The sequence below is a fragment of the Hyperolius riggenbachi genome, chromosome 7, assembly GCF_040937935.1.
Source record: "Hyperolius riggenbachi isolate aHypRig1 chromosome 7, aHypRig1.pri, whole genome shotgun sequence".
Lineage (NCBI taxonomy): Eukaryota > Metazoa > Chordata > Amphibia > Anura > Hyperoliidae > Hyperolius > Hyperolius riggenbachi.
The window spans coordinates 13,320,891-13,347,699 of NC_090652.1; the positions used below are offsets into that span (position 1 = coordinate 13,320,891).

At 47.2% G+C, this 26,809-nt stretch overlaps 1 protein-coding gene across 1 annotated transcript in view; it reads left to right on the top strand.

Annotated features, from left to right (window-relative positions):
• Positions 1-25,310, top strand: part of MTO1 (mitochondrial tRNA translation optimization 1) — a 49,923-nt gene extending 24,613 nt beyond the window's left edge. Inside the window, exons 10-13 of the mRNA XM_068246463.1 lie at positions 1,733-1,904; positions 3,937-4,052; positions 18,721-18,878; positions 24,883-25,310. Of these exons, the coding sequence (XP_068102564.1) occupies positions 1,733-1,904; positions 3,937-4,052; positions 18,721-18,878; positions 24,883-25,059 (623 nt within the window). The 3' untranslated portion in view covers positions 25,060-25,310. The remainder of the gene's footprint in view (positions 1-1,732; positions 1,905-3,936; positions 4,053-18,720; positions 18,879-24,882) is intronic.
• Positions 25,311-26,809: the final 1,499 nt, after the last annotated feature.

The following is a 26,809-nucleotide window of genomic DNA, read 5'->3' on the forward strand; positions in this document are numbered from 1 at the left end:
CCGACATGCACCTGATCAACAACAGCTGTCCGATCCATACATGCAACCAATTTCAGCATCGTCATTCGGCATGCTGTTGATGGCACCCATTTTCATCCAATTTCGATAAGAATTATCAAATCGGATGGTCGATCAGATGCCAAGTCGAGTGTTGTATGGCCACCTAGATGATTAATGTAAGCTTGTAGATGATTTAAGCACCCCTAAATCAGATAAAAATTGAATAATAATAATTAAGCCCATGGAGATCTGGATCAATGTTTCTCAACATTATTTTCATAAGTACCCCTTATACAAGCCTGTACTTACCAAGTACTCCCTGGTATTGGCAACATTGCCTCCAGTTGCCCCCTAGGCACCCCTTGCCACACATACATGTATTAACCTCCTTGCCGGTTCAATTCCTCCGGCAAGGAGGCAGCGCAGGAGCCCAGGGCTCGCTACATGATAGCCGCTGAGCGGCGGCATCCCCCCACCCACTCCGATCGCCTTCGTCGATCAGAGTAAGCAGGAAATCCCGTTCAGAACGGGATTTCCTGCAGGGCTTCCCCGGTCGCCATGGCGACGGGGCGGGATGACGTCATGTCACAACGTCATAGGGAATCCCGATCCGCCCCTCAACGCTGCCTGGCACTGATTGGCCAGGTAGCGCAGGGGTCTGGGGCGGGGGGGTAGCGACTCGGCGCAGCGGATTGCGGCGAATCGGCGGCGATCGGAAGTTACAAGCAGCTAGCAAAGTGCTAGCTGCTTGTAACAAAAAAAATTATGCAAATCGGCCCAGCAGGGCCTGAGAAATCCTCCTGCGCAGGTTACCCCGAACTGAGTTCGGGATAACCGGCAAGGAGGTTAACCAGAGAGCTTTCAGGTGAATATGTGATTTACAAACATTCACTGCTTTTTTCAGTCATCTAAACTGTATATAAATATCTTTATATATTTTTTTTTCTAAATACAAAATGTATTCTTTATTTAAAGGACAACTGAAGCGAGAGAGGTATATGGAGGCTGCCATATCTATTTCCTTTCAAGCAATACCAGTTGCCTGGCAGCCCTGCTGATCCACTGCCTCTAATACTTTCAGCCATAGCCCCTGAACAAGCATGCAGCCTGTTAGGTGCTTCTGACATGATTAACTGCATGCTTGTTTCTGGTGTGATCCAGACACTTTTGCAGCCAATTGGATTGTTTGACAGGAAATAAATATGGCAGCCTCCATATCACTCTCGCTACAGTTGTCCTTTAAATGTATCAAGCCCAAGAACCCCCAAGAAGTACCCCTGGGGTACATGTACCACATGTGAGAACCTAGGTACTAGATAACCTCCTCCAAAGCCCCCTGAAGCTGCTCGTTGTCTTTGGGGTCCCTCCCGGTCCCCGTCCCCGATCCTCCCAAGTTTACGACTGGACTCCTCCAAATATGTTTTCAAAAGTTCCCCTAAGCAGTGACAAGCAATTCAGGACTGCGCATGCGTGAGTTTTGAACCATGTGTGTTTCACTGAGCATGCATGGCTCAAAACTTGCCAATCTGCAGTTTAAAATCGATGGGCACCGCTTGGGGGAACTACCGGAAGGCGCAGGAGGTAAGAAGACAGAGTACGAAGAGCGGGAGGGACCTCCGAATATAACGAGCAGCACCAGGCTACTCTTGAAAAGGCCATTTAGTCCTCCATAGGATAATATAAACATAATACTGAGATTTTTCACTTTGTCGTTGGCCGTGGTGTCTTGCAGGATACGAAGAAGCGGGCTGTGTGTCGCAGCAACGGTACGAGCGGACGCGAGCCACCAACGAAACGCTGCAGGAGGGGTTGTCTGTACTCCGTTCTATACAGTTCTCACCCCACAAATGGCAGAAACTCGTCCCGGGCGCCCAGATCAGCAGCAACCGCGTGGGCACCCCCAGGTACCCCGATCCTGACACCAGTATACTGGCTGTATGAAAACTGAACACTGCTTTCAAAATACACCTTGTACCAGAAAAAAAAGTTACCTAACGAGACAGGGGACTGAATACACCAATGTCCGGCTTAACATTAGTACATCACTGTAAAACTAGATGGCTTTCTCTTAGCTTTCTCTTTACACCATAAATGTGAGATTGGTGCACAAGAAACCGAGAAGCTGGTGTATATGAAATGGGGAGATGACATGTACAAGTTTGTGTGTGGGAGTGTTATCACAAGGCAGTCAGTTCAGAGCCGGATTAAGACAGTACAGTACCCCAAGCAGAGCAATAAATTAAGCTAAGTTCAGCAACGGCTGGAACCAACTGTGAACATCACAAACATAACTCCTAGGCTTTTGAGCAGAGCAGATTGTCCTAAAGGGAGGGCGTATAACACCGCATGCGCCTGTGTGTATGATTTCTTCTTTCTGTGGTAGAGCATTGCTGCAGAGATCTTGGTTTTTATAGACTGCATAAATGGGCAATAAATCTTTGAGGCCCCTTGACCTCCTGTGGTCCCCAATCAATTGATTTGGTTGCCTGGTCGGTAATCCGGCACTCAGTTATCTAAAATTGCATACATATGCACAATACTGTCACCCACAGAGTTTGGGACTTGATCCCTCGAATTATAGTTCTTGTGGGAGAACTACAACGCACTCAGCTATTTCCGCTGGAGCCCTTTGGACAGCTGCACCTGCGCTGGAGCCGGGAATGTAAATTTTTACATTGCTGCGATTCAGGGGCTGTCAGCACTGGATCCCGGAGGGTGAAGAGGATGGAGAAACCTTCATTAGGTTTCAGAGGCTTTCTCCGTCCGAGGTACTAGTATCCCCCAGGGGAAAAAGATTTCTTCATTACAGATGAGCACTTACAGAGCTGCACACAGTTTAACCATAACCACCAACTGGGCCGCAACCAAAGGTTTGGGGGAACACTGGTTAAGGGAGTTCGAAAGGATGCCGGCTGAGGGGAAAAAAAGGTGATGTGCCCAGCAGTCCTGGTGGAGATGGCCTAAAAAACTTCCGGCCGGATGGGATCGGGGTCATTGGCAATCCTAAACGCTCTAGAACGCGGTCTTGAGCTGTAGAGGAGGTCAAGTGGAGTGGGGGGTCTCCCAATGATCCTCTACTAAGGACTTGACCCCCCCGAGCCGCCCCCCAAGTGCCGTTTGACAGTGATGATCAGCATTTGCTTATTGCAGTAACTAAAGTAGCAATCTGAAGCTCTGTTCACTTCACCATAAACCAGTGGTGATCTGTGACATCTGATGATGGCTACACATGTAGTCACGACGCTGGACAGCGATCAGGTGAGTTTTAAGTCTCCCCACTTGCATTTGGCAGGGAGGGAGGGGGGAGGAAAGGGATCTGGCCACCTTTCAGCGGGCCGGAATAACCACGCAAGCAGGCCTAATCCGGTCCACGGGCCGCCTCGGCTGAGATCCCTCTTGTGTGTGTGTAATGAGGCCTCGGCTGAGATCCCTCCTGTGTGTGTACGAGGCTTTGGCTGGGATCCCTCCTGTGTGTGTACGAGGCTTTGGCTGGGATCCCTCCTGTGTGTGTACAAGGCTTTGGCTGAGATCCCTCCTGTGTGTGTACGAGGCTTTGGCTGGGATCCCTCCTGTGTGTGTACGAGGCTTTGGCTGAGATCCCTCCTGTGTGTGTACGAGGCTTTGGCTGAGATCCCTCCTATGTGTGTACGAGGCTTTGGCTGAGATCCCTCCTGTGTGTGTACGAGGTTTTGGCTGAGAACCCTCCTGTGTGTGTACTAGGCTATGGCTGAGATCCCTCCTGTGTGTGTACGAGGCTTTGGCTGAGATCCCTCCTGTGTGTGTACAAGGCTTTGGCTGAGATCCCTCCTGTGTGTGCACGAGGCTTTGGCTGAGATCCCTCCTGTGTGTGTACGAGGCCTCGGCTGGGATCCCTCCTGTGTGTGTACGGGGCTTTGGTCGTGACGTTCTGTTTACTGGTATCTGTTCTTCTTGCAGCGCCCTGGACTTGCTCAGATATCAGGGGGTGGACATGGACACTCTCTCTAAGGTATTCCCAGAACTGCAGAAATTCACAGAGAGACGAGATATAACTCAACGCTTAAAGACAGAAGGTGAGAATAATGGAACCTGTCGCCCATATATATGTATTTATGATGTCATTTTTAAAGAGGCCCTGTAGTGAGTGACACATAGCAGAATGCAGTGAAGAGGCCCTGTAGTGTCATGTAGCAGAATGCAGTAAAGAGGCCCTGTAGTGACATATAGCGGAATGCAGTAAAGAGGCCCTGTAGTGACATATAGCGGAATGCAGTAAAGAGGCCCTGTAGTGACATATAGTAGAATACAGTAAAGAGGCCCTGTAGTGACATATAGCAGAATGCAGTATAGAGACCCTGTAGTGACATATAGCAGAATGCAGTAAAGAGGCCCTGTAGTGAAATATAGTAGAATGCGGTAAAGAGGCCCTGTAGTGACATATAGCAGAATGCAGTATAGAGACCCTGTAGTGACATATAGCAGAATGCAGTAAAGAGGCCCTGTAGTGAAATATAGTAGAATGCGGTAAAGAGGCCCTGTAGTGACATATAGCAGAATGCAGTAAAGAGGCCCTGTAGTGAAATATAGTAGAATGCGGTAAAGAGGCCCTGTAGTGACATATAGCAGAATGCAGTATACAGACCCTGTAGTGACATGTAGCAGAATGCAGTAAAGAGGCCCTGTAGTGACATATAGCAGAATGCAGTAAAGAGACCCTGTAGTGACATATAGCAGAATGCAGTAAAGAGACCCTGTAGTGACGTATAGCAGAATGCAGTAAAGAGGCCCTGTAGTGACATGTAGCAGAATGCAGTAAAGAGGCCCTGTAGTGACATATAGCAGAATGCGGTAAAGAGGGCCAGTAGTGAAATATAGTAGAAAGCGGTAAAGAGGCCCTGTAGTGACACATAGCAGAATGCGGTAAAGAGGGCCTGTAGTGAAATATAGTGGAATGCAGTAAAGAGACCCTGTAGTGACGTATAGCAGAATGCAGTAAAGAGGCCCTGTAGTGACATATAGCAGAATGCAGTAAAGAGACCCTGTAGTGACATATAGCAGGATGCAGTAAAGAGGCCCTGTAGTGACATATAGCAGAATGCAGTAAAGAGGACCTGTAGTGACATATAGCAGAATGCAGTAAAGAGGACCTGTAGTGACATATAGCAGAATGCAGTAAAGAGGCCCTGTAGTGACATATAGCAGGATGCAGTAAAGCGGCCCTGTAGTGACATTTAGCAGAATGCAGTAAAGAGGCCCTGTAGTGACATATAGCAGAATGCAGTAAAGAGGCCCTGTAGTGACATATAGCAGAATGCAGTAAAGAGGCCCTGTAGTGACTTATAATAGAATGCAGTAAAGAGGCCCTGTAGTGACTTATAATAGAATGCAGTAAAGAGGCCCTGTAGTGACATATAGTAGAATGCAGTAAAGAGGCCCTGTAGTGACATATAGTAGAATGCAGTAAAGAGGCCCTGTAGTGAAATATAGCAGAATGCAGTAAAGAGGCCCGGTAGTGACATATAGTAGAATGCAGTAAAGAGGCCCTTTCGTGACATATAGCAGAATTCAGTAAAGAGGCCCTGTAGTGACATATAGTAGAATGCAGTAAAGAGGCCCTATAGTGACATATAGCAGAATGCAGTAAAGAGGCCCTGTAGTGACATATAGCAGAATTCAGTAAAGAGGCCCTGTAGTGACATATAGTAGAATGCAGTAAAGAGGCCCTGTAGTGACATATAGTAGGATGCAGTAAAGAGGCCCTGTAGTGACATACAGCAGAATGCAGTAAAGAGGCCCTGTAGTGACATGTAGCAGAATGCAGTAAAGAGGCCCTGCAGTGACATATAGCAGAATGCAGTAAAGAGGGCATGTAGTGAAATATAGCAGAATGCAGTATACAGACCCTGTAGTGACATATAGCAGAATGCGGTAAAGAGGCCCTGTAGTGACATATAGCAGAATGCAGTATACAGACCCTGTAGTGACATGTATCAGAATGCAGTAAAGAGGCCCTGTAGTGACATATAGCAGAATGCAGTAAAGAGGCCCGGTAGTGACATGTAGCAGAATGCAGTAAAGAGGCCCTGTAGTGACCTATAGCAGAATGCGGTAAAGAGGGCCAGTAGTGAAATATAGTAGAAAGCGGTAAAGAGGCCCTGTAGTGATATGTAGCAGAATGCAGTAAAGAGGCCCTGTAGTGACATATAGTAGAATGCAGTAAAGAGGCCCTGTAGTGACATATAGTAGAATGCAGTAAAGAGGCCCTGTAGTGACATATAGCAGAATGCAGTAAAGAGGCCCTGTAGTGACATATAGCGGAATGCAGTAAAGAGGTCCTGTAGTGACATATAGCAGATTGCAGTAAAGAGGCCCTGTAGTGACATATAGCGGAATGCAGTAAAGAGGTCCTGTAGTGACATATAGCAGAATGCAGTAAAGAGGCCCGGTAGTGACATATAGCAGAATGCAGTAAAGAGGTCCTGTAGTGACATATAGCAGAATGCAGTAAAGAGGCCCTGTAGTGACATATAGCAGAATGCAGTAAAGAGGCCCTGTAGTGACATATAGCAGAATGCAGTAAAGAGGCCCTGTAGTGACATATAGCAGAATTCAGTAAAGAAGCCCTGTAGTGACATATAGTAGAATGCAGTAAAGAGGCCCTGTAGTGACATATAGCAGAATGCAGTAAAGAGGCCCTGTAGTGACATATAGTAGAATGCAGTAAAGAGGCCCTGTAGTGACATATAGCAGAATGCAGTAAAGAGGCCCTGTAGTGACATATAGTAGAATGCAGTAAAGAGGCCCTGTAGTGACATATAGTAGAATGCAGTAAAGAGGTCCTGTAGTGACATATAGTAGAATGCAGTAAAGAGGCCCGGTAGTGACATATAGCAAAATGCAGTAAAGAGGTCCTGTAGTGACATATAGCAGAATGCAGTAAAGAGGCCCTGTAGTGACATATAGCAGAATGCAGTAAAGAGGCCCGGTAGTGACATATAGCAAAATGCAGTAAAGAGGTCCTGTAGTGACATATAGCAGAATGCAGTAAAGAGGCCCTGTAGTGATATATAGTAGAATGTAATAAAATATTCAGGATACCAACTTTCATGTGAATTTTCTTTGGTTTCAGCATCAGAAACCCTTCTTATATCTATCTTTATCTGCATATTGGCGTGTAACCCTGTCCGCCCAGTGAGGTTTAGCTCAGGCTGTTTAACAATGCAAAATTCTCCTCCCAGAGCATTCTGGGAGGCCATGTATATTTTCTACTGGCTTCAGAACTCTTACTAAACAAACATTCCACAGTGATGCACCTGCCGGGACTAAAGATGTTGCCACCTGTGATAAATTCGAGAATGTAAATCAGGGAGAGGAAAGATGTTACAATGGGCGCAAACAGACTAAATAATCTATAAATGAATATTGAAAAAAAAAATTGTATTATGTCTTCACTACAGTTCCTCTTTAAGGACTGTAATCCAGTGGCTGGATAGTGTACTGGTTAAGGGCTCTGACATGGGAGACCTGGGTTCGAATCTCGGCTCTGCCTGTTCAGTAAGCCAGTAATTCAGTAAGGAGTTCATTGGGCAAGACTCCCTAACACTGCTACTGCCTACTGAGTGCGTTCTAGTGGCTGCCTCACAAGCGCTTTGAGTCCGACAGGAGAAAGGCGCTATACAAATACTGCCATTACTGCCATTAAAAGACGGAGTAGACGCCCCCTCCTGCAATATCCCCCACCCTGTTAGTCTGAATCCCCATCGTGATCAAACATCACTGGCCACAGCAACAGCAGCTCGTGTGGGAGCAGCCATCAGCCATCACAATGTACTATCCAGTTTAGTGTGTAAGCAGTACATTGCTCTTTCCCCAAATGAACAGCTTTCTATCAGTTAGGCTCAGTTCCCATCTGTCCCCAGACTGCGTATAGCCAGCAGGAGTGGACAGTGTAGTGTCCACACAGATGGTCCATTGTGGTCTGGTTGGAGCCCGGGGCGGATGCATTTCCTACCATAGGCTATATAGGGAACGCATCTGTCTGCTCGGGAATATTGTGGACTGCACAGAAGTGGGTGGGGCTACATCCCTGCTTTCTCTTTCATTCTTCACTGCTCAGCCTGCTTCTTAGCAGCCCTGATAAAATCCCCAACTGAGCTTTCAGTCTGGCTTTGCTCAGGGATCATTATAGCTGAGTCTGTCTTCTCTGATTTATTTTCAAGCCCGAGCCTGCCACCTTCTGGCTCTGCTATAATGACTTGGCTATAATGATTCCTGAGCAAAGCCAGACTGAATACTCAGTCAGGGATTTTATCAGGGCTGTAACAAGCAGGCTGAGCAGTGAAGGATGAAACAGAGAGCAGGGTAGGTGTTTTCTCTAATGTTCCCACTGATGTACTGTATATGGTAAAATACATGAGGGTGCTTCATCTCTGGTTCACTTTAAGCTTGCCTACAAAAGCTCCCTGCTAGGAACAAGCCTCATCCTCTGCATTCAGAAATAAAACAACCACCTCTGGGCAGCCTTGAGAGCTTGCTGCTGTGCTCTGTGACTGATAAGGCTCCCAAGAGAAAACAAAAGCAAATCTATTAACCCTTTCAGGCTGGTTAAAAAAACAAAACAAAAACAAAACAAGTTTCTGCATAAAATATAGATCAGCATTAGAGATGGCCCGAACCTCCGATTTTCGGTTCGCGAACGGGTTAAAGGTTCGGTTTGCGCAAACTTTCGCGAACCGCAATAGACTTCAATGGGGATGCGAACTTTGGATACTAGAAACACTTATGCTGGCCACAAAAGTGATGGAAAAGATGTTTCAAGGGGTCTAACACCTGGAGGGGGGCATGGATGAGTGGGATAGACGCCACAAGTCCCGGGGAAAAATCTGGATGTGACGCAAAGCAGCGTTTTAAGGGCAAAAAATCACATTGGGCTCGATTCACAAAGCGGTGATAACCCAGTTAAAGACTTTAGGCGTGATAACCATTTTTATCATTCCTAAACTCAGTTTAGGCATGATAAGTTTAGGCATGATAAGTTTAGATCGCGCACAAAGTCCCGCACGCAAAGCAGCGCCATTAAACTCTATGCAAAGTGCACCAGACTTTGCTAGTGCAAAACTTTTGATCAGCTGTGCACTGCGGTGCTAACCCAGTTGGTGCTTAAACTTATCACGCCTAAAAACTTATCACACCTAAACTTATCATGCCTAAACTTATCACACCTAAACTTATCACACCTAAACTTATCATGCCTAAACAAAGTTAAGGCGTGATAAAGGGCTTTTCACCAGTGTGCTAACTGTTAGCACCGCTTTGTGAATCAGGCCCATTGAATGCTAAATTGCAGGCCTAAAGTGCTTTAAAACATCTTGCATGTGTACACATCAATCAGGGAGTGTAATTAGAGTACTGCTTCACGCTGACACACCAAATGCACTGTGTAACGCACTGCAAACAGCTGTTTGCGTAGTGAAGGCCGTGCTAGACTTGTGCGCACCATGGCGAGAGTGCAGGCCGTGGCGGTTTTCAAGCCCATATGGTCGCCGGGCTGTGGTAGCTCAATGATAGAACAACAGTGACTGTCCAGCTGATCAAATTTAGTCTGTCCACAATGAAACAACCACCTTATTATCTTCTTGTATGTAGGTAGGCATAGGTAGGTGTCCCAGTATAGGTAGATAGGCATAGGTTGTGTGAAGCACAAGGTAGGTTATATTTGAGGCATAGGTAAGTGCCCTAGTATAGGTAGGTAGGCATAGGTAGGTGCCCCAGTAGTTAGCTAGGCATAGGTAGGAGTCCCAGTATAGGTAGGTAGGCATAGGTAGGTGTCCCAGTATAGGTAGATAGGCATAGGTAGGTGCCCCAGTAGTTAGCTAGGCATAGGTAGGAGTCCCAGTATAGGTAGGTAGGCATAGGTAGGTGCCCTAGTATAGGTAGGTAGGCATGGGTAGGTGTCCCTGTATAGGTAAGTAGGTGCCCCAGTAGTTAGGTAGGCATAGGCAGGTGTCGCAGTATAGATAGTTAGGCAGGGCTGGCACAGTAATAACAATTACCAAGGTCCAGCTGCAACAGATAGGGCTGTATAATGCAGTGTCAGTGGGCAACACAGAAAATAAAAAACACATCAGGAGAACATTGCCTCTCAAAAGAGCTGTTGAGGGGTGCTATTTTAGCAATAACAATCAGCCAGGAGCAAGCTAACAAGCCTACAAGAGCCTAACTAATCTTTCCCTATGAGAGTCTGCCAGCAGCTGTCCCTTCACTAATTACTGCAGGCAAACGAGTGAGTGTAATAGCCAGCGCTGCCCGCCTTTTATAAAGGGGGAGTGGCTCCAGGAGAGAGTGTAGCCTAATTGGCTACAATGTGCCTGCTGACTGTGATGTAGAGGGTCAAAGTTGACCCTAATGGCGCACTATGGGGGCGAACCGAACTTCCGCAAAAGTTTGCCTTCGCTGGCGAACGCAAACCACCGAAAGTTCGCCGGAACCGTTCGGTCCATCTCTAATCAGCATTGCTAATCCATTACAGTAGAGGTTGTATTTTGACTCCGGTTCCACTTCAATACGATTTCACACACGTTCTGCTATTGGAGCTGTTTTTATTTTTGACTGTGAAATCAATTGACGCACTTTCTTTCTGTGCTAAATGTGGATCGTTCCACCTGCATTCCCCTCCCAGGGTGGTACTAACCACAAAGGTTAAAGGTTTAAAAATAGCAGGAACTCTCCTCATTAGCAGTGCGGCTACATGACCCCACCGCTGCTTGTTTTGTCTCGCTGGACGTTGTACAGCGCTTCTCTAGCTATTTCTAAACCATTATTCTCATCGTAGTACCCTACTGGGAGGGTCAGTGAGGCAGCAGGCTCATAAAAGTTGAAGTGACACCGAGGTGAGAGTGATATGGAGGCTGCCATATTTATTTCCTTTTAAAGTGTACGAGAGACGAAAGGTTGTAAAAGTTTTATACATACAGGGAGTGCAGAATTATTAGGCAAGTGGTATTTTTGAGGAATAATTTTGTTATTGAACAACAACCATGTTCTCAATGAACCCAAAAAACTCATTAATATCAAAGCTGAATATTTTTGAAAGTAGTTTTTAGTTTGTTTTTAGTTTGAGCTATTTTAGGGGGATATCTGTGTGTGCAGGTGACTTACTGTGCATAATTATTAGGCAACTTAACAAAAAACAAATATATACCCATTTCAATTATTTATTTTTTTATCAGTGAAACCAATATAACATCTCAACATTCACAAATATACATTTCTGACATTCAAAAACAAAACATAAAAAAATCAGTGACCAATATAGCCACCTTTCTTTGCAAGGACACTCAAAAGCCTGCCATCCATGGATTCTGTCAGTGTTTTGATCTGTTCACCATCAACATTGTGTGCAGCAGCAACCACAGCCTCCCAGACACTGTTCAGAGAGGTGTACTGTTTTCCTTCTTTGTAAAGCTCACATTTTATGATGGACCACAGGTTCTCAATGGGGTTCAGATCTGGTGAAGAAGGAGGCCATGTCATTAGTTTTTCTTCTTTTATACCCTTTCTTGCCTGCCACGCTGTGGAGTACTTGGACGCGTGTGATGGAGCATTGTCCTGCATGAAAATCATGTTTTTCTTGAAGGATGCAGACTTCCTGTACCACTGCTTGAAGAAGGTGTCTTCCACAAACTGGCAGTAGGACTGTGAGTTGAGCTTGACTCCATCCTCAACCCGAAAAGGCCCCACAAGCTCATCTTTGATGATACAAGCCCAAACCAGTACTCCACCTCAGGGGCGTAACTAGAAATCACTGGGCCCCCCTGCGAATATTTGGATGGGCCCCCCCCCCCCCCCATAGGTGCCAAATAATCGTAATGGGGCAGCGTTTCACTGTAAAATAATTGTAAAGTGGGCAGCATTTTACCAGACAATCGTAATGTGGGCCAGAAAATCGTAATGTGGGCAGAGTTCACCAGAAAATCGTAATGTGGGCCTTTAGAAAATCATGATGTGGGCAGAGTTCACCAGAAAATCGTAATGTGGGCAGAGTTCACCAGAAAATCGTAATGTGGGCACCAGTCACCAGAAAATCGTAACGTGAGCAGCAGTCACCAGAAAATTGTAACGTGGACAGCATTCACCAGACAATCGTAATGTGGGCAGCGTTCACCAGAATATCGTAATGTGGGACAGAAAATCGTAATGTGGGCAGAGTTCACCAGAAAATCGTAATGTGGGCAGCGTTCACCAGAAAATTGTAACATGGACAGCATTCACCAGAAAATCGTAATGTGGGCCAGAAAATCGCAATGTGGGCAGCAGTGACCAGAAAATCGTAATGTGGGCAGCAGACACCTGAAAATCGCAATGTGGGCAGCAGACACCAGAAAATCGCAATGTGGGCAGCAGACACCTGAAAATCGTAATGTGGGCAGCAGGCACCTGAAAATCGTAATGTGGGCAGCAGACACCAGAAAATCATAATATGGGCAGCAGACACCTGAAAATCGTAATGTGGGCAGCAGACACCAGAAAATCGCAATGTGGGCAGCAGTGACCAGAAAATCGTAATGTGGGCAGCAGACACCTGAAAATCGTAATGTGGGCAGCAGACACCAGAAAATCGCAATGTGGGCAGCAGACACCAGAAAATCGCAATGTGGGCAGCAGTGACCAGAAAATCGTAATGTGGGCAGCAGACACCAGAAAATCGTAATGTGGGCAGCAGTGACCAGAAAATCGCAATGTGGGCAGCAGTGACCAGAAAATCGTAATGTGGGCAGCAGACACCTGAAAATCGCAATGTGGGCAGCAGTGACCAGAAAATCGTAATGTGGGCAGCAGTGACCAGAAAATCGTAATGTGGGCAGCAGACACCAGAAAATCGCAATGTGGGCAGCAAACACCAGAAAATCATAATGTGGGCAGCAGACACCTGAAAATCGTAATGTGGGCAGCAGGCACCTGAAAATCGTAATGTGGGCAGCAGACACCAGAAAATCATAATATGGGCAGCAGACACCTGAAAATCGTAATGTGTGCAGCAGACACCTGAAAATCGCAATGTGGGCAGCCAGTCAGTCACCAGAAAATCGTAATGTGGGCAGCAGACACCTGAAAATCGTAATGTGGGCAGCAGACACCAGAAAATCGCAATGTGGGCAGCAGACACCTGAAAATCGTAATGTGGGCAGCAGACACCTGAAAATCGTAATGTGGGCAGCAGACACCTGAAAATCCTAATGTGGGCAGCAGACACCAGAAAATCGCAATGTAGGCAGCAGACACCAGAAAATCATAATGTGGGCAGCAGACACCTGAAAATCACAATGTAGGCAGCAGACACTAGAAAAAAAAATGCACCTGTGAAAAAAAAACTATTCACTTACCTGACAGAAGTCTTCTCCTCTCCCGGCATCTGGCTCGCAGCTCCCCGAGTCCTCCTGCAGCACATCTCCCGCGCTGACAGGCAGAGTGCAGGGCTACGGCAAGATGGCTGCCGAAGCCCTGTACTAGAGACACAAATAGTCTCCAGTGCAGGGCTTCTTCGGCGGCCATCTTGCCGTAGCCCTGCTCTGCCTGCCGGAGACTATGCAGGCTGCTGGAGCGGGGCATGAACTGGCGCAGCGTCTATTAGACGCTGCGGCCAGTTGAGCACCTTGCTGGGGGGTCCAGAGCAGCGCTCCCCACACGCACAGTGAGCGGGCCCCAGAGCAGCCCCGGGCCCCCCTGCGGCTGAGGGGGTCACATCCCCGGTAGGTACGCCGGTGCTCCACCTCCACCTTGCTGGCGTCTGAGTCGGACTGGAGCTCTCTGCCCTTTACCAATCCAGCCACGGGCCCATCCATCTGGCCCATCAAGACTCCCTCTCATTTCATCAGTCCATAAAACCTTAGAAAATTCAGTCTTGAGATATTTCTTGGCCCAGTCTTGACATTTCAGCTTGTGTGTCTTGGTCAGTGGTGGTCGTCTTTCAGCCTTTCTTACCTTGGCCATGTCTCTGAGTATTGCACACCTTGTGCTTTTGGGCACTCCAGTGATGTTGCAGCTCTGAAAAATGGCCATACTGGTGGCAAGTGGCATCTTGGCAGCTGCACGCTTGACTTTTCTCAGCTCATGGGCAGTTATTTTGCACCTTGGTTTTTCCACACGCTTCTTGCGACCCGGTTGACTATTTTGAATGAAACGCTTGATTGTTCGATGATCACGCTTCAGAAGCTTTGCAATTTTAAGAGTGCTGCATCCCTCTGCAAGATATCTCACTATTTTTGACTTTTCTTAGCCTGTCAAGTCCTTCTTTTGACCCATTTTGCCAAAGGAAAGGAAGTTGCCTAATAATTATGCACACCTGATATAGGGTGTTGATGTCATTAGACCACACCCCTTCTCATTACAGAGCTGCACATCACCTAATATGCTTAATTGGTAGTAGGCTGGCTTTCGAGCCTATACAGCTTGGAGTAAGACAACATGCATAAAGAGGATGATGTGGTCAAAATACTCATTTGCCTAATTCTGCACTCCCTGTATTTGGGGCTTCCTCCAGCCCCCTCCACACAGATTGCTCCCTCGCTCTCCTCCTCCACCTCCTGGAAGATTTGGTAAATGCCTCGTTATCTTCAGGCAGTCAGGGCCAAGTCGGCTCAGGCTCAGTCCGCCGGCACGCGCTCCCTCCCACTTCACGCTCCTGTGGCTGGGAGTGTTCTGCACCTGCAAAGGAGTACTGCACGGGTGTAGAATGCTCCCGGTGACAGGAGAGTGGCCGGGCTGTGCATGCGTGGTGACGCTACCGGGGCAAGCCCCAGGTATGTATGACATTTTACACCCTATTGTCTCAGGTTTACTTTAAGCCATACCAGTTGCCCGGCTGTCCTGCTGATCTTCTGCCCCTAATACTTTCATCCATGGCCCCTGAACAAGCATGCAGCAGATCAGGTGTTTCTGACATTATTGTCAGATCTGACAAGATTAGCTGCATGCTTGTTTCTGGTGTCATTCAAACACTACTGTAGCCAAATAGACCAGCAGGACAGCCATGGAACTGGTATTGTTTAAAAGGAAATAAATATGGCAGCCTCCATATCCCTCTCACCTTGGGTTCACTTGACGCCTGGTGGCTTCAGTGTTAAAGTAATACTTAAGCCACCTAAAAAAACAAATACCTCTCTCCGTGTCTTCGGTCCACCATTGTCCTCCCATTAAAGAGACTGTGTCACAAAAGTATGGGCCCCTGGGGGGTACTCACCTCGGGAGGGAGAAGCCTCTGGATCCTATTGAGGCTCCCCCCGTTCTCCTCTGCCCCACGCTGGTCTTGCTGGACCCCTCTGAAGCTACAGTCCACAATTTATCAGGCTTTGGCGCAGGCGCAGCAGCGCTTGCAATATTTACCTCCTCTGGCTCCAGCGCAGTAGCAGCTCTCGGCTCTGGATCAGGCTGAAATAGCCGATTCCAGTCGGCCCTGCGCCAAAGCCTGACAAATTGTTGGCTGTGGCTTCGGAGGGTCTCAGTGAGACCACCGTGGGACGGAGGAGGACAAGGGAAACCTCGATAGGATCCAGAGGCTTCCCCCTCCCGAGGTGAGTACCCCCCAGGAGCACTTTTTTCTGTTACAGGTTTAACCACTTCACCCCAAAGGCGTTTTTACCCTTACGGACCAGAGCGATTTTCACCTTTCAGTGCTCATCCCTTTCATTTGCCAATAGCTTAATCACTACTAATCACAATGACATGATCTATATCCTGTTTTTTTTTACCACCAATTAGGTTTTTTGAGGTTGATATTTGTTTTTTGTTTTTTTAGTAATTACTTTATTTTCTATGCATTTTAAAGGGAAAAACAAGGAATAAAAATGAAATACACAATTTCTCCAATTTCATCCCCTATAGTTTTAATATAAACACTGCTACTGTACATAAAACCCACATATTTTATCTGCCTTTTTGTCCTGGTTATCACAAGATTTGAATGATGTCCCTAGTACAACGTATGGTGACAATATATTATTTGGAAATAAAGGTGTATTTTGTCTGTGGTTTTTGTTTTACTTTTAGTAAGTGCACGCGTGCGGGAACGCATGGGCGGGAGCAAGGACACGCGCACAGCGTCAGCAGCGCTGCTTAACTTATATAAATGTCCTGGAGCCGTTAAGAGGCTCAAGCAGGACGTTTTAATACACCTGCTTGTCTTCAAGTGATTAAAGAGAACCCAAGGTGTGTTTAAAGAATGTTATCTGCATACAGAGGCTGGATCTGCCTATACAGCCCAGCCTCTGTTGCTATCCCAAACCCCCCTAAGGTCCTCCTGCACTCTGCAATCCCTCATAAATCACAGCCTTGCTGTGAGGCTGTGTTTACATCTGTAGTGTCAGTCACAGCTGCTCCCCTGCCTCCTGCATAGCTCCGGTCCCTGCCCCAGTCCCTTCCCTCCAATCAGCAGGGAGGGAAGGGATGCAGGCGGGGACTGGAGTTCTGCAGGAGGCGGGGAGAGCAGCAGACTGACACTATAGAGAGATAAACACAGCCAGCTCTGACAAGCTGTTTGTCAGCAGCGTGGCTGTGATTTATGAGGGATTGCAGAGTGCAGGGGGACCTCAGGGGGGTTTGGGATAGCAACAGAGGCTGGGCTGTATAGGCAGATCCAGCCTCTGTATGCAGATAACATTCTTCAAACCCACCTCGGGTTCTCTTTAACCTATTTTGGTTCCTGGACGTAGTTTCTACGTCCAGGAACCATGCGCACTACTGCGCGCTCCTGCAGCCGATCGCGCGCATGCACGCGCACTCCCGGCCGCGGATTCGGTAGCCACGGAATCAATGTATCGGGCTATGGTGCCCGATCATTGATTCCTCTCCCCCGCTGAAAAAGCGACAGCTTCTCTCGGAAGCTGCGCCTTTTCTGGCCATTCCCTCTCCGATGACTCACTCTAAGCGCATGCTACGCTTAGAGTGACGTCATGTAAACAAACTCATGGCCGCCATCTTGTGGCCAAAAAGTAATACTACACCTGTAAAAAAAAAAATAAAAAAAAAAAATTAACACACATTTACATTATAAATCTATTGTTTACCTCCCACCCTCCCAAAACTACCCAAATAAAATGTTTACTATAAAAAAAAAACCATTACAATAAAAAAAAAACATGTATATTTACCTAAGGGTCTAAACTTTTTAAATATCAATGTAAAGATGAAATATTTCTATATTTTTTTTATTTTAAACTTGTAAATAGTGATAGATGCAAAATGGAGAATATGCACCTTTATTTCCAAATAAAATATTGTCGCCATACATTGTGATAGGGACATAATTTTAACGGTGTAATAACCGGGACATATGGGCAAATACAATACGTGAGTTTTAATTATGGAGGCATGTATTATTTTAAAACTATAATGGCTGAAAACTGAGAAATAATGAATTTTTTCAGTTTTTTCTTATTCTTCCTGTTAAAATGCATTTACAGTAAAGTGGCTCTTAGCAAAATGTACCCCCCAAAGAAAGCCTAATTGGAGGTGGAAAAAACAAGATATAGATCAGTTCATTGTGATAAGTAGTGATAAAGTTATAGGCTAATGAATGGAAGGTGAACATTTCTCACGTGAAAACGACGGAACCTGAATGGGTTAAAGTTACTTGACCAACCCATCAAATGCGCCTTTTGGAGTCTTTGAAAGGATTCTGAAGCACTCGTGTCCTGGAGTTATTCCAAAGATGGGCGGCTCCATTTTGCACTCACATGTTCTGAGCTTGCGCATGCGCAGTATGGAGCTGCCCTCCTCTGGATTCATGCGGGGACACAAGCATTTCCTGAGCCTTCCAAGGACTCCCGAAGATGCGGTATTTCAGCAGGGGACAGCGGTGGGGCGAGGGGGCAGAGAGAGGACCAGGAAGGCTCTGTGGGGTCCAGAGCCCCTCCCTCTCCAGAGGTGAGTATCTAACTTTCAACTCACTTCATATTTGCTGTAAAATGAGCCTGAAGTGAAAAAACTCACCTCAGGTTTGATACTTAAAGAGGACCTGTAGTAAAACTAAGATCAGGAATGAAATTGCTTATTTTGTTTTTAACAATATTCACTTATAAATTATTTGTGTTTGGCCATTGTAAAATCTTTCCTCTCCCTGATTTACATTCTGAAATGTATCACCGGTGGTGACATCTTTAGTTCTGCCAGGTGATCTGTACGGAATGTTCATTACTGAGAGTTTTATGCACAGAGGGAGATACTGGCTGCTTGGCAGTTGGAAAAAAGACGTTATTTCCCACAATGCAACAAGGTTCACAGACAGGAAACTGTCAGGACTGTGGTCATGACATCACACTGTGGGAGGGATTTCACCACATTATCAGCCATACGGACCCTCCTGATGATCTGTTACAGAAAAGGAAAAGATTTCTGGTGGAAAAGGGGGTATCGGCTACTGATTGGGATGAAGTTCAGTCCTTAGTTAATGTTCCTTTTTTAAAAAGAAGGAAGGCTATATATAAATATAGAGCCTTCCCGTTCCATCGGTCCGTCCCATTGTTCTATCCTCTCCTTGAAACGACTTGGGGACACGAGTAGTTCCGCATAGCCAGAGATTGATGAAGATGTAATGGGGCCCTAGGCAAGGTAAAATGTTTTTGAATATTTTGGGGCTCCAGTTGCTAGTTGGGCTGTCCAGTCTTGAAGCAGATCATCATCTTGCTGTATTTCTGTGGTCTATGGGGTGGACTTGTGATGGATAAGCTTGTCCTGTCCTCTCCCCAGCCCTGTATGAAGTACATGTGGCAATCCAGCAGAAGGACATAGCAGAGGTCCAGAGGGACGAGTCCTTGGCATTGCCGGAAGACTTGGACTACATGAACCTGGACGCCGTCCTCTCACTGGAAGTCAGAGAGAAGTTGTCACACAGCCGGCCTGAGACGGTAAGTCGAGGTTGTTTCATTAAAAAAAGAATTAAGGGAAAGTACGAGTTAACTACTAAACGACCGCTCGCTGGCGTGGATGTGGCGGCAGCTCCAGGACCACTCAATGCCAATTGGCGTGAAATCCTGGGTCGGGGTTATGCAGGAGATCGCGTGCGCCGATGTGCGCGCCTTTGCGCTTTAATGTCTCCGCTCCGTCATCAAGCTCCCAGCGGCGATTGCCGGTAGGAGACTGTTAGACGGTGAGACTGCCGTCTATTTACAGTGTACAGTGCTGCGATCTACGGCAGCGCTGTACTGTCACAAGCTGTCCCCCTGAGACACACAGGAGCGACCGGCTGTCATAGGTTGATGCCTATGAAAGGCGATCACTGTGATTGGCTGGCTGGCGGAGGGAGGGAGGTGCGGGGAGAAAATTAAAAAAAAAAAAAAAAGTAATATTTATTTATAAATATTATTTTTAGACACAAATAAATTAAAAAATAAAACAAACATGCCAGCAGGGATCCAAGCCCACCAACAGAAAGCTCTGTTGGTGGGCAGAAAAGGGGGGAATCGCTTGTGTGCTGAGCTGTACGGCACTGTAGCGAGCCCTTAAAGAGAACCTGAACTGAAAATAAAAAGTCAGAATAACCATACACAGGTCATACTTACCTCCTGTGTAGTCTACTACTCAACCTCCTCCTCCTCTCCTGCGTCCCATTTGTCCACTGTGATCAATGGAATTCTCCGTCCTCCATTTTAAAATTGGTCATTACCCTATAACAGCTTCCTGGTCAGCACACTGTTACACAGTGATATCACCCACTTGAGCAATAGGGAAACATGGACATTACCTTGCACATTCAGCTGTAAGGGCTAGTTCACACTTGATTTAAAAACGTATCCGTAGCTACGTTTTTTGTCCCGGACGAAAAACGTAGCCACGGATACCAATGTTAAAAATAGGAACAGTACACACTCAAGTTAAAAACGTATCCGCGTGCGATCCGCGGAATACGTTTTTAAACCCGGAACGCTGAGTCCGGACTTGCAGCATTTTTCACGGACCCGTATACACGTACGGGTAGTGAAAATCAATGGGGAAACGGGCCTCCCTCTTCACTGACATTTTTGGGACACTGGAAACGGATCAGTTTCCAGTGTCCCATGGTGAAGGAGGGGGCCGCCATGCTGGAGGGGGTAGCAGCCAGGACAGGGGGCTGCGGGCAAAGCGGCGGGCAAAGCGGCGGCCAGGGGGGGGGGAGGGTCACATTTCCCCCCCCCCCCCCCTTGCTCACCTGGGTGCCCCCCGTCCCCGCTCCCCCTCCAGCTCGCATATAATGTAATAATTTGTACCTAAGGAAGTTCGGCGAGCCGGGCACTTCCGCCCACACCGCTCGCCGTCACTTCCTGCGATGCCGCCCACTGAAATACAGAGGGCGACATTGCAGGAAGTGACGGCGAGCGGTGTGGGCGGAAGTGCCCGGCTCGCCGAACTTCCTTAGGTACAAATTATTACATTATATGCGAGCTGGAGGGGGAGCGGGGACAGGGGGCACCCAGGTGAGCAAGGGGGGGGGGATGTGACCCCCCTGGCCGCCGCTTTGCGCGCAGCCTGCAGTCCTGGCTGCTACCCCCTCTAGCAAAAAAAAACAAAAAACACGCAAGCGGATCCAAAACGTGTGCTGCAAAAAAGGCAGCACGGATCCGTTTGCGTTCCGGGTTTTGAAAATCGGAGCCCGGACCGCGGATGCGTCCCGCACCCGGAGCTAGTGTGGCCCTAGCCTAACTGAAAGCTGCTGATATATAACTGACAGCAACTAGTATATTTCAGTTTAGACAAAATATTGTCAGAACCGGAAGGGACCATTGTAAGAAGAAAATGGGGAGCTTCTGAGAGGAACTGACAGTGAGGTTAGTATGTAATATTCATTTGCAGCTACGTCATGTGTTTATTTTAAATAATTTTACTCACTTCAGGTTCCCTTTAAAGCTGCAGTGGCCTAATTTGTAAAAAAAATGGGTCCTCAAGTGGTTAAAGGGGCACTATGCGAATCAATATGGCAAATTTATATAAGGGCTGGATAAAATGAAGTTAGCATGTGACAGAAGTAGCTATGAAAAAGGATTGATTAAAAAAAACAACAACAAAAAAAGCAAATTAAAAAAAAAAAAAAAAAAAAACAACGCTAAAGTTCACTCACATAATCTTTTGGCATCCGGTCACTAAGTGACGTACAAGTCGATCAGCTCATTATGTTATGGGGAACATCTTTTTATTTTTCTCAGATCTGTCCTCCCTTCTTGTCTGTATAGGGCTGGTTAGGACTGAAGCGAAAAAAAAAATATGATATAGTGAATTGGTTGTGTACTATGAATAATTACTAGAAGATTAGCAGCAAAGAAAATATTCTCATACTTTTATTTTCAGGTATATAGTGTTTATTCTAACATTGAACAATTCTATATTATGTGCAGATTACACAACACTCAGCATTCAAAATGAGTCTTTCAGAGCAGTCTGTGAACTAATGACCTCTCCTCTAGCAGAGAAAAAGTAAATAGTCCAGGAACAGTTGAGATAATAAATGTCAGATAACAGCCCTCTCCAGGACTAAGTCAGAGAGCTTAATGGCTTGTTTGCATAGAGCTAACACCTGGAGTTTCTCAACTCTTCCTGTACTGGAAACAATTAGACTGATGTATCTGATCTTAATGTTTTATTTCTTAGCTGTGCTACACATACAAATCATAATATCATTTTTTTTTCGCTTCAGTATCTCTTTAACACTGATGTTTTGCTGGCATTAAACTTGATATTTTGAAAGTAACATTTTCAGGGATCTATTGCTATCCCATGGAAGTGAATGGGAGTGTTTAGTACCAGCTTTTGCAGGCTTTCATCAAAGCCTGGCAGTTGATCCCGGCGTCTCGTCTCATCTCAAAGGCAACATGCAGCTTCTAGAAGGCGTTTGAAAGCCAGCAAAAGCCCATAAAAGCCCAGCCTTTCCATTTACCTTCTGTAAAAGCTCAAGAAACGCACCGCTTTCCTGAAAGCCATTAAAAGCTTTCAAAAGTCAAAAGCTTAGCTGATAAGCGCTGGCATTCTTGAAAAAAAAAAAAAAACAGCGTTTGAACGAGACGAGACAGCAGAAGCCTGTGTGAACCAGCAGGGGGCGTAACTAGAAAACACTGGGCCCCCCTGCAGAACTTTGCATGCCCCCCCCCCCTCCTGCTCTCTGCACAGGTAAACAGAGAATCATTGTTATTATTCAGTTGGCTAGCGCACACTTGAATGTGTTTTCCCCATGCAGATGAAACCAGACAGCAGTGAAGCACTGGAAGCATTTTCTCTATCAATTACATTAGCTTCTGTGATAAAACGTGAATGTTTTCACACCTACAGACACACATAGGGCTTCATTCACTAAGCTGTGAGAACTCATATCACGGCCGTTTTCACACGCAGTTTCGATTTTCTGCGCTTTTGCAAATTATTGCGCGCAATCAAGAATTTTTGCACGGAAACGATATCGTTTTCACGCGAAAATTCACGATTGCGTGAAAATGCGTGTGAAAACAGCTGTGATATGAGTTATCACGGTTATGCATAAGCTCATGGTGTGCAGAAAACGCATACAGAAAACCGACAGACGAGTGTGCTCCCAGCCTCAGCTTATTACTCTCACTCTGTCCATCTCTGATGGAGCAGAACTGGTTCTGGAGACTTCTCCAGCATCTCTAGAGTACACAGCACTTGGGGAGGGGTAGAGAGTCTGGGGGCAGGGCACCGTATACAAGAGCCTGCTGCACACTGAATAGGGACTGTCTACAAATCTTTGTCTACCAAACTTTGTATGCTTTCTTATCAGTGGCTGAGCAGAACAAATGTGCAGAGACTAGAAAGCGCTTTCTCTCCGTGCCCAGACTCCTCAGCATCACTACAGTACACAGCACTTGGGGAGGGGTGGAGAGGCTGGGGGCGGGGCTCTGCAGACTTCTCCAGCATCACTACAGTACACAGCACTTGGGGAGGGGTGGAGAGGCTGGGGGCTGGGCTCTGCAGACTCCTCCAGCATCACTACAGTACACAGCACTTGGGGAGGGGTGGAGAGGCTGGGGGTGGGGCTCTGCAGACTTCTCCAGCATCACTACAGTACACAGCACTTGGGGAGGGGTGGAGAGGCTGGGGGCTGGGCTCTGCAGACTCCTCCAGCATCACTACAGTACACAGCACTTTGGGAGGGATAGAGAGGCTGGGGGCGGGGCTCTGCAGACTCCTCCAGCATCACTACAGTACACAGCACTTGAGAAGGGGTAGAGAGGCTGGGGGCGGGGCTCTGCAGACTCCTCCAGCATCACTACAGTACACAGCACTTGGGGAGGGGTGGAGAGGCTGGGGCGGGGCTCTGCAGACTCTTCCAGCATCACTACAGTACACAGCACTTGGGGAGGGGTAGATAGGCTGGGGGCGGGGCTCTGCAGACTCCTCCAGCATCACTACAGTACACAGCACTTGGGGAGAGGTAGAAAGGCTGGGGGCGGGGCTCTGCAGACTCCTCCAGCATCACTACACTACACAGCACTTGGGAAGGGGTAGAGAGGCTGGGGGCGGGGCGCTGCAGACTCCCCCAGCATCACTACAGTACACAGCACTTGGGGAGGGGGTGGAGAGACTAGGGGTGGGGCTCTGCAGACTCCTCCAGCATCTCTACTGTACACAGCACTTGGGGAGGGGTAGAAAGGCTGGGAGTAGAACAGTGCTGTGCACAAGACCCCGCTGAACACTGAATAGGGACTGTCTACAAATCTCTATCTGCAAAACTTTGTATGATTCCTTATCGGTGGCTGGGCACCACCATCTCCAGGGACCTCGGGGGTAAGCAAACGCCTCCAAAAACACAAAAAAGAACCAACAATGGCTGTTCTTCTTGTACCAGCTGAAAAAGTTTGGCATGTCTCAGCCTTCTGACTCACTTCTACTCCGCTACCGTCGAGTCGATTTAAAGCAGCTGAGAGGATCATTGGAGCCCCCCTCTCATCTCTAGACCTCCTGTATTCCTCCAGACTGCAATCAGGGGCAGCCAGGATTGTAAAAGACCCCTCCCACCCTGGCAACCGCTACCTTAACTTACTCCCATCGGGCCGTTGCTTTAGAACCATCTCCACCAGAAACGCCAGGCACAAGAACTCCTTCTTCCCCCAAGCCTGGCCCTCAACTCTGCCTCACCACCACCACACAATTCAGTAATCCCCACTGTGAAAGCAACGCAATATGTAATTAGCAATCCACTCTGTTATGTAAATTCTATTATGAGCCTATCCCATCTCCCTGTCTTATGTGTACCCACCTCTGCGTTCCCCTGCCCATGTAATATCTGCTGTGTTGTACGTGCCAATAACAATTCCTTGTATGTTACCCTGTGCTTGGTGAATAAATTCTATTCTGATTCTGATGTGATTCAAGAACTGTACCAGCAGATCAATGGATTTGTAATAACCGTGTGACTTGTGTTAAAACATAAAGCAAGACTCAGAACATTTATATTGAGCTTTTCTCCTGGCGGACTCAAAGCGCCAGAGCTGCAGCCACTAGGATGCGCTCTATAGGCAATAGCAGTGTTAGGGAGTCTAGCCCAAGGTCTCCTACTGAACAGGTGCTGGCTTACTGAACCGGAAGAGACGAGATTGGAATCCAGGTCTCCTGTGCCAGAGGCGGAGCTCTTAACCAGTACACTATCCAGCGCCTAAAAAAAAGCACTTGAGCAGTAGCCACTAGGGGCACTCTATAGGCAGTAGCAGTATTATGGAGTTTTGCCCAAGGTCTCCTTACTAAATAGGTGCTGGCTTACTAACAGGAAGAGCTGAGATTTGAACCCTGGTCTCCTATGTCAGAGGCAGAGGCACACAGAATATCAGTCTATCTATGCACGTTTAGCTTTCCTTTAATGCTACAGAATACAGCTGAATTTTGAGGCTGATCCCCACTGTAGAGTTATCTGATTTTTCTTTCTTTTCACAGATTGGAGCAGCTTTCCGTATTCCCGGAATGACTCCAGCCGCCATATTGAACTTACTCCGATACGTCAAACACAGCCACCGGCAATCGCAGAACAACCAGCCGGCGAGAAGACTCCGAGATTATGTGGGTGGTGGATCTGTGCTGGCGAGTGCCCCCCTGCAGCCCCACAATGCATAGCACATCAGGAGAGGGCTGCAGAGCGGACTGTTACATGGGCCTGTGAGAGACGGGAGGAAGGGGGGGATTTGTGGCTGCGCTATCCTTGTCTTGTTAGCGTCTAACTTATTTCATTTACATTGTCAGAAGTGCTTTAATATCAATGACTGTGGCAGGTGAAGGCAACCAAATCCTGAAATGACTAAACCATCAGCTGCTGCTCCCTCAGTTTCATTTACCTTTAGAAAAAATAAATGCTTTTTTTTCTAGTACATCATTTGATTTTTCTTTCTTCTACTGTACCCTGTGACTTTCAGCCAGTTCACACTTCCTGCCCGATGGCAAAAGTCTGCTACTTTCATTTTGAGTAGACTGGGAAATAAAGCGAAACTTGCTATAAATGACAACTACAGTATTAGAGGCACCGTAACAACCTATAGTAGAATGCAGCAAGTTATTCAGGATACCTTTACGGTAAATATTCTGGTTTCAGCATCTTTCCCCGAATATAAGACAATGGGCTAGATTTATCAAGAGTGTCTGAGACAAAATATTAGTAGGTTTTTAGAAATCCATGCAGAACTGTCTCAGGCTTCTTAAGAAATCACTAAATAGTCTAGATTCCTTCTAAAACTGTTGTATAATAGAAGGAGTTAGGAAGGTCTCTCAGACAGTGCAGTGTGTGAGGGGAATTGCTGTTGCCGAGGTAACCAACACACCTGCTGTATTGATAGCAGCAGGCTCTGAGGAGGAATTCAGCAGGTGGGAGGAGCACATCACAAATCATGTCTAGCCTGCACTCTGCAATCATGTCTAGCCTGCAATTCTACACCTGTAGAACTGCTACTAAGCACTTCTTAGCCCCCTTGCCGGTCCAATTGTGTCGGCAAGGGGGCGGCGCAGCACTTGAAACATTTTTTTTTTTAAATCATGTAGCGAGCCGCTGACAAGTGGCATCCCCCTACCTAACCCGATCGCCGCCGGCGCTCTCTGAAAGCAGGAAATCCCGTTCAGAACGGGATTTCCTGCTGGGCTTCCCCTGTTGCCATGGCGACGGGGCGGGATGACGTCGTGGACGTCAGAGGGAATCCCGATCCACCCCTCAGCGCTGCCTGGCACTGATTGGCCAAGCTGCACAAGGGGTCTGGAGGGGGGGGGGGGGGCGGCGCGGCGGGTAGCGGCGAATCGGCGGCGATCGCAATAAAAAAAGAATTGTGAAAATCGGCCCGGCGGGGCCTGAGAAATCCTCCTGCGCAGGTTACCCCGAGCTGAGCTCGGGATAACCGGCAAGGAGGTTAATCTGCAGCAGTTTAGGGATGGATTTGCACTTTCCTTAACTGTAGTGCAGCTCTAGAAATTCATGCTAAACTGCCACTATTACCTAGGATTTAAGAAGGTTCTTATTATCCTGCAGAACTGTTTTCCCTGCTGGTTAGAACAGATTAAGAAGAAAAAACTTTCGGTAATGCGTTGATAAATCTTCTTTTTGGGGGAGAAACGTGCTAGGGCTTATTTTCAGGGGGGGAGGGGCTTACTCTCTGGAGAAGGGTAGATGCTTTGTTTATGGGGAGATGTGAGCGGTCTCTTACCGCACCTCCCTGGTGGCCGCGTCCCCCTCCATTCCTTGTAACTTCTCCGGTGTAGTGACGGCGGCATAGCACTGATGCTGTGAGGGCGCTTTTTGACCCTCACACTGATGCTGTTCGCAGCACGCTAGGCCGGCTCTGCACTGGCGATCCCCTCTTGTCAGTTCAATACTATGCCACCGTCG